The sequence below is a fragment of the Gossypium hirsutum genome, chromosome A13, assembly GCF_007990345.1.
Source record: "Gossypium hirsutum isolate 1008001.06 chromosome A13, Gossypium_hirsutum_v2.1, whole genome shotgun sequence".
Lineage (NCBI taxonomy): Eukaryota > Viridiplantae > Streptophyta > Magnoliopsida > Malvales > Malvaceae > Gossypium > Gossypium hirsutum.
Genome location: NC_053436.1, coordinates 98,631,163 through 98,642,705, shown reverse-complemented (window position 1 = coordinate 98,642,705; position 11,543 = coordinate 98,631,163). Strand labels below are relative to the sequence as shown.

Below are 11,543 nucleotides of genomic sequence, written 5' to 3'. Positions count from 1 at the left end.
ACTCCACCCTTTCCTTCTTTAATTCTCAAACTTAATCATCCCTTTCTTTTCTTTTCTTTTTTTTTTTCAAATTTAAATACATTTTTCTTCCAAATTAATCACTAATAAGTAGTTTTTTTTAAATAAATAATCCCCTTATAACAAGTTTTTTAATATTTCTTATGTATGTAGTAGTAATTTTACAAATAAATTTAAGGATGATTTTGTTGTTGTTTTGATGAATGCTCAATTTTTTTTATTAATTTTTACTCCGCGCTTTGGACCATCTGGACCTGATTTCCTTATTGTATTAAGTGCTTGCAATCACTCTAAATATGTTGTATATGAGTTGTAACAAGGTCAATTGTCAATGTATCATAATAATTTAAATATTATCCTTCAATAGATGACAAATATTTACTATTTTTTCTCTGAATTGTATGATTTCACTCATTAATGAATTAATGAATTAATTTTTCAAATAAATAAATAAATAATTAACCATAAAATATGTCGTATTTACAAAAATCAAATAGATCCCATGTCACACATTATAATTAAATAAAAAAATTACATTCATCACATAAAAATCCGATAGAATATTCAATATACTTATTCATTTTCATATAATTAACAAAAACTTGGATGATTTAGTGAATTAATAAAAAGAATAGATTAATTAATTTCAATTATCCCTTCGTTCCTTTCATTTTTTTAAAAAAAAATGTAATTTGTATGCATTCTTTCAGAAAAGTAGTTTAAAAGTTTTCCATGATAAATTAATTCAAATGAAAAGAAAAATGATCATTCACTTGGATTTGTATAATATTTTCATTTTAAAAAATAATTCAACAACTTAAATATTAATAAATAAAAAAGTAAAAAACTTAATGACTTTAATTTGTAAAAATTGAAAAATAAGAAAACCAAATATCATTAAATTGCTAAGACGTTAAAGAATTCAAATTCATACTAAAATAAAATAAATAAAAATAGAGAGTAATATACTAAAATTTTAAGTAGAAAATTTAAAATTAACAATTAACAATTAGAGCAATAAATAATATTGCAGTTATAGAAAACATCACTACAGTATTTTTTTTCTTTTTTGTAAAATAAAAATAATAACATTTTCTCGTATTTTGTTTGTCTTTATATCTACGAGTCTCCATCCAAACGCCGAAAGAAACCAAAAAATGAATAAGAAAAAAGAACAAATACGTGTATGCGAATTTTTATTTATGAAATAATATAAACAATTTACAACAAGAAATAAAAATAAAATTTCTTTCTTTCTTTCTTTTTCTGAGAGAAAGTTGAGATTGTGTTTCCATTCTCCTTGCCAAAGTCTTTCCCTTTCTTTCCTTTTCTTTCTTTTAAGCCCCTAAACTCGCTTCCGCCAATTCCCTTTCAGGTTTCAAGGTCAGTTTCTTTCTTCTCTCAATTTGCCCATAATTTAGTAAAGTTCTGTTTTTTCTTTTCGTTTGCTTCGATTTTCTTCTGTTCAAAAGCTTTGTCTTTTGGTTCGAATTTGTATTTTTCCTTGTAAGTGAATCTGTTTTTGCAATGATTTTACTTTGTTCTTTTTAGTCTTAATGTTTTTCTTTCTTTGGTTTAATTATAGGTATGGCCATGTTTCGGGAAGGATTACACTGGCCAATTCAGCTGTGAAAGTTGGACTTGGTAAGTTAAATTTCCTTTTGTAATTCAGAACTTAGCGTTTTCTTTTTAATCAAATTTTGGTTTCTATATTACATTTTGAAGCATGTTTAACTATTAATATATATGTTTAATTTCAAGGTTTTTTTTTTTATTGCACTTGCAGGATTCATGGGGCATGATTTTAGATAATGAACTATTGTTTGTTTGGATTAGAATTCAGTTTTAATGTAGTGTGTGTGTTTGATTATGTTGTAAAACTACGAATTATGGTTGTAGATTCTACGTGATTATTTGTTCATAATTGGTAATTTTTAGTAAACCAATTTACCAAAAACCAAATTTGCAGCTATTTTGATTGGTTTTTGTCTTGAAGAATTTGAAAAATAATCAAATATTGGGTCGAATTAGAGGAAGAAGAAGAAGGAAAGAGAACAGTTAGGGGATACAGTTTTGGGATATTCTTTTTGATGGGTAATAAGTTGGGAAGGCGGAGGCAAGTCGTCGATGAGAAGTATACACGCCCACAAGGGTTGTATGTTCATAAAGATGTGGATATTAAGAAACTAAGAAAGCTGATACTTGAATCGAAGCTTGCTCCTTGCTATCCTGGCGATGAAGAATGCTGTTCTGATCTTGAAGAATGCCCAATTTGCTTTTTGGTTTGTATTTATCTCATTGGCTTTCTTCTTATGCTTGCTAATTGCTATCCAATTGTAAATATCATGCTCTTTTTATCCTTTTGCTTTATCAGTCACTGCTTAGAATGAGCCCTTGTTTACTGGTTTTTATTGAATGTTAATTCATGTGTGGTTAGCTTTTAAAATTAGTTGCAGTTGAATATGAGTATGGTTTTCCTTTTTCCTTTTGTATTTTAGTATTATCTGTGGTTAGCTTTTAAAATTAGTTGCAGTTGAATATGAATATGATTTTCTTTTTTCCTTTTGTATTTTAGTATTATCCAAGTCTCAACAGATCAAGATGTTGTATGAAAAGTATCTGTACAGGTAAGCTATCTTTGGATTTTCTAAATGCTACTGATATTGCTAGTTACATGCAATGTTGACACATCTTATTTGCACCAGAGTGTTTTCTGCAGATGAAGAATCCTAATTCAACCCGTCCTACCCAGTATCCTTCACATCAATGAAATTGACTGTAGAAATTTTCAAATTGATTAGCTGTGTGTATACTTGTACTCCAATGTTTACATTCCTTGACGTTTTGAGGTGTCCTTTCTGCAAAACCTCAAATTATGCTGTCGAGTATCGAGGTGTGAAAACAAAAGAGGAAAAAGGGATAGAGCAAATTGTAAGCTCACACCTCTTTCCAAAGCAAAAAAGAGATGGTGTAATTCCTATGATAATCGCTGGATACAAAATGAGTTTAATATTGGGTTTTGCTATTTAAATTTTGCAGGAAGAACAGCGTGTCATAGAAGCACAAATTAGAATGAGGCAGCAGGAACTTCAGGATGACGAAGAGAGAATGCTGAAAAGACAAGACTTGAGTTCTTCAAGCACTGCGGTTGCACCAGGAGAAGTTCAGTACAACTCAATTGCAGGTGTCAATTTATTGTTATTCTGGTTTTTCTTGCATATTCGTTCTTCACTTCCTTTGACATTGTTCTGTCTTGAAATTTTATTCCTTCCTTTTCTCTCGTTATTTGCAGATAGATCCCCCAGGGAGGAGGAAATATTTTCTTCTCAAGATTCACAGGCTGCCTTGATGATTGGACAACGCTCGCATCCTAGGGTTAACAGGTAGGCAAACTTTTAGGTAACTTTGTGTCCTTGCATAGGATTTACTCTTCATATGTTAAGAGGGGGAAAAGTGCATGGATCACGGTTGCTAGTTTGTATTGCAATCACAGAACTCATGTTGTAAGACAGGTCCATGTGTTTACTTTCAACTTTTGTGAGGTGAGATTTATTTCACCATTCACTAGTGTTTTTGAGATCAGATTCATTTCATTATATTTGTTATGTACATGGAAAACGAGATAATGGATGAGTATCTAAAGGAATGGGGGACACGCGTAAGAGATTAGATTGAGGGGGATGAAATGTGACTACAACATTTAAAGAGGTGACCTACAAATTCCTTCAGGGAAACATCTGATTTAATGGAGATGATCTTGTGAATGGACAAAGTTCAAAGAGGATATGGATGAAAACTATAAAAACAGACCTTAATTTACTGTGACTAGTAACTCATTTTAATTAGAGTTCAGTGGCACAAGATGTTCCATATATCTAGCTCTACATACAGGGAAATGACTAATTTGTTTATTTTTTCTGTTGCACTTTTTGTGGGGAGAGGAAAAGCTGATAATCTATCTTAGATGGCTAAGTGGTCAGTGGATGCACTGTATGTTCTTGAGTTGTACAAAGAATGATGTAAATCCTCCCTCACTGGAAGTTCTGTTATCTACAAAAATTAGGGTACATGTCAGTGAACGTCTGCTTCCTTTGTTTTTGAATGAGAAAGGAAAAGCCAGAAAGTATGTTCAGAAGATGCTCCTAAAGTTTCTGTTGGTGTAAGGATGATGCCAACCATTTGAAGTTGGTTTAATTACCATCCTGTTTTCTATGAAAGGGTTATGCCAAAATTAAAAAAAGTAATGTAAAATACCTTATTGGTTGCATTATGTTCTGGTGAATTTATATCTTATTTGCTTTTGAATGAAAAAGATGATGCAGTATTTTGTTTTCCACTTCACTAGTAGTCAAGTACTATTCTCTCTCTGGCCTAAGCATGGCTGGCTATACTTTGTTTATCTTGTGTTCCAGAAGGAATGAATTTTCTTTCATCAAATGCTTAAATTGCAGGGATGACGACTTTGACATAGATCTTGAGGAGATAATGGTCATGGAAGCAGTTTGGCAGTCGATTCAGGTATATTTTTCAAAATTTGATGAGATTTATGTATGAAACTAATTGCAGAATTTAAGTATTTAGCTCCTGTCAGTTTAATCAAAGTGTTTTTGCCTATAGTTATTTGGTTAGAAACTGGTTCCAGTTTAAGATGCTGGACAGAAAACTTTGTTGTTCATATAGCACCCAACTGTATATTGAACTAGTGTATTTTGGATGGCAAGAACTTCATGTGAATTTATTTAATAGGGAAAAAAAAATAAACGAGGAAAACTTGCAACTTGTAATTTTAAAATGTTTGTAATGTCATCTTGTTATTTGTGTAGGATCTTCATTTCTACGTGACTACGTTATGCACAGACTTTTGATTGATTTCTTATCTCTGACTGTTGATTCTTTGAATTGAACTGATACAGGAAAACAGCAGACAGAGAAATCTTAACAATGTAGGTGCTGCTTCTTCAGTGCATTATGTTTCAGGAGATGGATATGTATTACCATCCACGACCACGGTCACGGGCTCATCATCATCTCCTTCTGGTGGACTTGCTTGTGCAATAGCTGCCCTTGCTGAGCGTCAGCAGATGGGTGGAGAATCTTCCCTTAACCATGATGGGAGTATGCAAGCATTTGATATGCTTCCCAGCAGCAGCAGCAGCAGGAGATTTTATAATAATAGGTTGCACCAAGTTGGTGAGAACTATCCTCCTGCAGAGAGTCCAGTTGGTGATGGTGGGATGACACCAGGAAGTGATGAAGGGAAATGGGGCATAAATCATGAGTTAGAGGTGGCCGAAGCAGGGACTAGCTATGCAAGCTCTGATGTGACAGAAGATAGCGGTGGGATCTCTGCAATACCTCAACAAGATGAAATTAGAGGCAGCTTTCAGAGTGTGGGTGGACCTGGTCCCATGGTTCCAGAAAGTTACGAGGAGCAGATGATGCTGGCAATGGCTGTATCTCTGGCAGAAGCTAGAGCCATGACGAGTGGCCCTGGACTTTCATGGCAATAGTTTTATGGCCAGGCCTCCATGATCGACTTTCTCCAACAGATGATGGATGACACTGGCCGTGGCTGTTAACTTGCTGAGTCCTGACTCTCGAGCTCTGTGATTGTTAAAGCTAGTGATGATCATCCTTTCTCTTCCTCGCACTATTTTCACCCCCACATATATTTTATATATAGATATGAGCAAAGTAAACAGATCATTGTAACAAATGAAAGGAAGGTAGTTTGTTTATCCTATTCATAATGTTTTGGATCTCCTTTGCCAGATTGATTTCGTTTGTTAGCTTGTTCATATTCTCCAAAACAAAATCATAATTATGATGCCGTCTTTATTAGTATTATTTCGCTTGCATGTCTCAAATGAAAAGAAACCTTTGTAAAATCGAAATTCTAGACGGCAATGGTTGATCGACTCCACTTCAACACGCATCAAAACAATCAAGAATAAAAATGCAGTCATCAGCATCAGTTTTTTTTTTATTAAACATATATAACAACTACTAAATAATAACATTAAATTATAGTGTTATTAACATTCAAAAAAGAAAAAAAATAGTGTTATTGAATTAATTGGGTGGAAAAATGGTATTCACTAAATAATAAATGCATCTCAAACCATTATGTGATTCAAATGAAAGTATGGCCAAGGACTTACTGTTGGTCCCATTCATACATTCGATGCCACCAAAATTAAGCCCTTCATCACCTACCAAACCAAGCAAACGTTGCTTTCACTAAAAAAAAAAAAAGGGGTTTCATTATCTGACACTTGATAATATTATAGTGAAAAGATAACAAATATTCGTTTCAAGAGCATCAAAAAAATTTTCAGTTGATATAAAACAATATCTTAATGAGAAAAATATCAAATTAAATTTCTGGAGTTTCTTAAAAAAATGATTCCATAGAATTTGTGGAAAAATGATTCCATAGAATTTGTGGAATATAATTACAGCTGTTATTAATAAGAAAAATAGCAACTAGTTGTTGACTGTAAAAAGGTGGATGAAAGAGTTAAAGCTAGTAAAGTGAAGGTTTCAAGGGTTTGATATAATTTTCATAGCAACAAATTGTTTTGGTTTTTGTCAAATATCATAAAGATGTAGATGTCAATGAATGATTGGGAAGTGAAAGGGACGTGGGGATTGAGATGACATGCACGTGATTTATAAAAATGATTATTATTCAATGAATTCCAACCATCTATTATGTATACAGCCTAAAACGGGGGCCAACTCCGTTGGCTCATCATCAACCTTCCTCACCATATTTTCTCATTTAATACTATACGTTTCATTTTTCCTTTTTTATTTTTTTATTTTATTTTATATTTAATACAAGTATTTTAGTAGTCTTAATAATTAAGCTTAAATTTCTTAAATCTGGAAAATAAGACTTAATTGCAAAACTACAATTAATACATAGACTTGAATCACTTTTATCCCAATATTTTTCCTCTTAAGAGTAAGTCAATTTAATTTAATTTTTATGGGTAAACTACACTATTTGTTAATAAACTAAGGGTAAATTTTTATTTTGATGACTTAACTAAAAAAAGTTATAATTTGGTCATTGAACTATTTAAAAGTTTTCATTTAATTCACTAAACTATTCAAAAGTTATTATTTAAGTCTTTTTATTTTTTTTTGGTTTCATTAGTGTACTCCAAGTAATGATTCAAATATTGGTATAGTGGATTAGCACCCATCGACAAGTAGCAAAATATATCTTAGATTCAAGTCAATTTGATGGTCAGTATTGAAGATCAGAGAAAAATTGTTTCAATTTTAGTTCACAAATTCATGACATCCAAAATTGTTTTATGAAAAAAAAAGCCTATTGTAAAAGAGAAGTGGAAAGAGAACTTTTGATTGGTATATGTAATGCAAATAGAGAGAGCCATATAGCATAGATTTTAACATCCCAATGAATAATTTAATGACCAAATTGTAACTTTTTTAGTTAAACAATCAAAATAAAAAAACTTATCTATAATTTAATGACTAATTATGTAATTTACCATTTTTATTTTTGTAGTTGAATGTGTAGCATACCGGTATGTTACAGATTAAGGAAAACTATCACAAGACTTTACCACCAATCACTGTTGTAGTCCTTTTAATGGTCCAACAACAGAATCCATTCTTGGCTAAACATAAAAAGAAGAGTAAAAATTAAATATTGGATGTACTGACAATACATATTATTTAGAAAGTTAGTTACAAATTCTAGACATAAATAATAAAATAAATATGAGAGATAAAGAGTAAAAGTAAAAAAATTCATAAATTATAAACAAACTTAAATAGAAAATTTTCTATTTTAACTCTTAATCTCTTATGAGAGATATAAAATAGAATTAAAAAATTAAATTTCTAAATTTCATCTTTGCCTCCTATTAAATTCATCAATTATATCTCACTATATCTTTTTCACCACTTGTAAATATTTGATTGTTATGTTATTCATTTAATTTAATACGATTTGATTTTTGATATATATAAATTGTAATTCCAAATCAAATTCTTTTTATTAAATTTCAGTTGTTAAATAGATATATATATTTTCAGTGCCCAAAACCCCTTACCATTTAATATTTGATTACCATCATATGAATGATATTAGTTTGGTTTGATTCAATTAAATTTTTTTTCATTTTTTAATTAGTTCTTATAATTTGGTTTGATTCTTTTTTTTTTTTAAAAAAACTTATTTTGATAAAACAATATTTGTTTAATAAAAATTTAATATTATTTGACAAAATTTTAATATATTTTTTAAATATTTCTAAAAAACTTTAATATTAATTAAAAACTTTTAAATTATATTCATTATTCTAAATATAAAATATCTATTTTATATTATAAAAAATTAAAATTAATTATATATTAAATAAAAATAAAATACTGTGACAATTTCCCAAGATCAAATTTTGGTTTGGGTGAGAAAAGCTTGAATTAAAAAAAGGTGCGACATACAGGCTCTATCTACACGCGGTTTTCGGTCGGGCTTATGGGAAGAAGAAACAACTCTCGGTTTTCGTTTACAACTTCAGTGGTCCCAACTAACTCAGAAAGCAGCAAATCCTGATTATTTAATTAAAATGTTATTTGGTTAATTAATTAGAGGAGTAAGGTTTGAATATTTTAATCCCAATGTCTGAACAAGTGATTTATGGACAAATCGACATGTTTTTATGTCATGTCAGATGATTTCTTTTTAATAATTAAAGTAAAATTGACGGTGTATTAAAAATTAGTTTCATGCCATTATTTTAACCCAATTGGAGTGGAGCAAGATTCTTCAATTATAGTTTTGTTGGGGCAACCCCTTATAAACAATATCAATATTATATAGTTTGACCACCTAATTTATGTTGCCTTCCTCATTTGTCAAATGCTTCCTTCTAATTTTCTATTTTATACCTATAATTTTACCTTTACATTTTTTTAATTTCATTAATCTTTAAATTTGTATTCCGGTTAATATATTCATACTAACATTGTTAGTTGATAAGTATAAATATAAATTTTAATTTATTGACTTTTAAATTTCATCAGATTGATTAGTAGTGCCGTATCAGCACAAACTAACAGTATTAATGAGAAGATACCGACCTAAAAAAAAAATTAGAAACCAAATGATACAAAATATTTTAAAAGGTGGCTCTTTAAAAACCTTATTCTTGTTAATCATATGAAAGAAAATTAAAAGACAAATATGATACATAATTTTAACATTATATGTGTGTAAAATTTTAAATTCTACCGTACCAAATATGATACATAAGTTTTTTTTTTTTTTTTGGTTAAAATTTATGAAAGTAGTTGATGATGATAGGAAAGAAAATTGTACCATATTAACAAGATAGTTACACTGAGCACAGAAAAAAAAGAGGGGTAAAATTACACGGTTTCTTTTCCCAACTAGAGGAAATTTCATACTAAAAAGCTTCTACTTGTATTTTTTTTTCAAAAAGTATACTAAAAAAACTACTTTTAAAGAAAAGCATACTGAGAAGCTAAAAGATATTGAACATTATGAGGCAACTATTTTTTCGAAGTGCATGAGCCTGTTATCTGCCAATCTAGAACTGTAAGCAGATTTTTTGTACTCAAACCATGTAAATTCTTTGTACAAGCTTTGTTGATCCCCTCTCATCAAAGATGGCAATGGAGCTATTTTCTCACTCAAAGGTGGTCCACAAAAATAAATCATTGAAAGCCTTGATTTCACACTGTTGGCCAGTACCCTGTGCTTCACACTTTTAAACCTTCCATTTGTCATCACCTGCAACACCCGCCAAAAAGAAAGGGGCAAAACCTCCATTAGAGACTGCTTAAAACAAAACCCAAGGTTCCTATTCTGAATACAATACTACAACTACAACCCCCAAAGTTGTTTGGAATTTGATGTATGGGGGTAGTTTGAGAGCTAATACATACAGCTAAGCTGTTTGGCAGTGAGGGAAAAAAATGATTGGTGGGGACTGTAAGTGAGAAATGACAGATATTTATCTGATGAACAAATTCTCAAAAGAAATGAACAAAAACTAGACCAGAAGTGATTTCATCCATAACAAAAGGGAAAAAGTAACCAATGAACGATTGGAAATTACTTGTTTTAACGTGTTGGGATGTGAATGTAGGCATCGGGATTTACCTGTAAGGAATCACCAACATTGATGAAAAAAGAGTATTGGTCTGGTGGGACTGAAATCCAAGTGCCATCTCTAAGAGAGATTTGAAGGCCGGAAGTGTTGTTGGATCTTAGGACTGAAATGATTTGTGGGTCAGTGTGTTCACCGAATCCAATCACATTACTGCTCGTTCCATTCAAGGACTGAACCACCTCTGGGCACGGAGGGTAATGGTTCAGCCTGAAAACAGAGTCACTCTGTTCATCCATCATCAGCTTACTTAACACATTTCTTGGCTGAACCTTTAGCCCATCAGCTATCATTTCAAGTATCTCACATGCCATTTTCTTCACTGCTGCCATATAATTATCCAAAGCAATCCTGGAAAACCAAAAACAGCACAGTTTTCAAAAACTGTAAAAAAACCCCAACAAAACAAATTCCTTGGTGTAAGAAATTTTTTTTTTTCAAGTACCTGAAACTCTCTGGGTTTTCAGTTCCAAGGAGATTCGGGTCTTGGTTGGTTGTGAGGAGAAGATATTCCACCCAACCAACATCACCATTTGGTCCAATCCTTTTATTACCATAGCCATAAGGCTGGGGTTGTCCTGTTTTCTCTTTCTCCGAAAGGGGTAAAGAGAAGAACTTGGTGGCTTCAGATTCCAGCCGGGAAATGAAGTCCATGGGAACACCATGGTTGATCACCTTGAAGAACCCAAATTCTTCGCAGGCTTTGATGATCTGCTGCCTGGAATCTGGTTTGGAGAGGTCCACAAGAGGGATAAGCGGAGGGAACAATGTAGCTGCCTGCTTGTTTCTGATACAACCAAACTGTTCAATTGCTGGTTTTGACAGTATCACCATTGTTTTTTCCTTGCTTGCTGCCTTTTCTTTGTCAGTTGTTTGATGTTATCTTTGTTGGGTTCTTTTCGATGCAAATAAGAAAGAAAGCAAAACGGATGGATAAGATTGAACTGGTTTGGAGATGAAAGAAGAGAAAGTTTTGGAGTTTGATACAGATTTGTGTTGGGGGGGGGGGGGGGGCAAATGAACAAATGACTGGGGGTTTTGCTTGGCTATTTATAGGAAGAGAAAAGCGAATTTAGATTTTTTAAAAAATATATATATAAAAAATATTTTTTTATGAATTAAAAATAAAGTTTCTTCTTTATTTTATTTATTTTACATGTAACAGAAGACATGTAAAATTATATTCCAAACAGGCTAAGGTCGGCCGTCAGGGCCTTGCACAAAAGCAAAGTCAACACTCATCACCAATCCCCTATTACTAATATTATTATTTAGTTCCTTGACAATTAATTTGATTTCTTTAAAGCTATTTAATACTAATAAAATAAAATAAACTGAGGTGACAGCATG

General features: G+C 31.4%; 2 protein-coding genes across 4 annotated transcripts; one reads left to right on the top strand and one right to left on the bottom strand.

Moving 5' to 3' along the window:
• Positions 1–1,160: 1,160 nt before the first annotated feature.
• On the top strand, positions 1,161–5,777 carry LOC107912928 (E3 ubiquitin-protein ligase DA2L). 3 transcript variants are annotated; one of them, XM_016841318.2, is made up of 10 exons: positions 1,161–1,401; positions 1,604–1,662; positions 1,805–2,300; positions 2,594–2,645; positions 2,724–2,769; positions 2,868–2,949; positions 3,058–3,202; positions 3,311–3,401; positions 4,470–4,536; positions 4,932–5,777. In XM_016841318.2, exons 3-10 carry the CDS (start codon positions 2,109–2,111, stop codon positions 5,526–5,528), a joined length of 1,272 nt encoding a protein of 423 aa, XP_016696807.1. In that variant the 5' UTR covers positions 1,161–1,401; positions 1,604–1,662; positions 1,805–2,108; the 3' UTR covers positions 5,529–5,777. The 3 variants fall into 3 exon arrangements, with proteins under 3 accessions (XP_016696807.1, XP_016696808.1, XP_040941320.1); XM_041085386.1 differs by lacking the exon at positions 1,161–1,401 and adding an exon at positions 1,404–1,524; XM_016841319.2 differs by lacking the exon at positions 1,805–2,300 and having other exon boundaries at positions 1,240–1,401.
• Positions 5,778–9,358: 3,581 nt separating this feature from the next.
• LOC107912927 (gibberellin 2-beta-dioxygenase 1) lies at positions 9,359–11,216 on the bottom strand. Its single transcript, XM_016841317.2, has 3 exons — positions 10,639–11,216; positions 10,187–10,544; positions 9,359–9,814 (listed from the first exon to the last, which is right to left on the bottom strand). Exons 1-3 carry the CDS (start codon positions 11,025–11,027, stop codon positions 9,563–9,565), a joined length of 999 nt encoding a protein of 332 aa, XP_016696806.2. The 5' UTR covers positions 11,028–11,216; the 3' UTR covers positions 9,359–9,562.
• Positions 11,217–11,543: the final 327 nt, after the last annotated feature.

What these genes read in the sequence shown, in the direction of transcription:
- LOC107912928 (XM_016841318.2), top strand. Translation starts at nt 2,109, where the DNA reads ATGGGTAATAAGTTGGGAAGGCGGAGGCAAGTCGTCGATGAGAAGTAT. An exon ending in TATGAAAAGTATCTGTACAG is followed by an intron (nt 2,646 to 2,723) that starts GTAAGCTATCTT and finishes TATTTGCACCAG; the next exon opens with AGTGTTTTCTGCAGATGAAG. An exon ending in TCAGTACAACTCAATTGCAG is followed by an intron (nt 3,203 to 3,310) that starts GTGTCAATTTAT and finishes CGTTATTTGCAG; the next exon opens with ATAGATCCCCCAGGGAGGAG.
- LOC107912927 (XM_016841317.2), bottom strand. Translation starts at nt 11,027, where the DNA reads ATGGTGATACTGTCAAAACCAGCAATTGAACAGTTTGGTTGTATCAGA. An exon ending in GAAAACCCAGAGAGTTTCAG is followed by an intron (nt 10,545 to 10,638) that starts GTACTTGAAAAA and finishes TTGGTTTTCCAG; the next exon opens with GATTGCTTTGGATAATTATA. An exon ending in ATGTTGGTGATTCCTTACAG is followed by an intron (nt 9,815 to 10,186) that starts GTAAATCCCGAT and finishes CGGGTGTTGCAG; the next exon opens with GTGATGACAAATGGAAGGTT.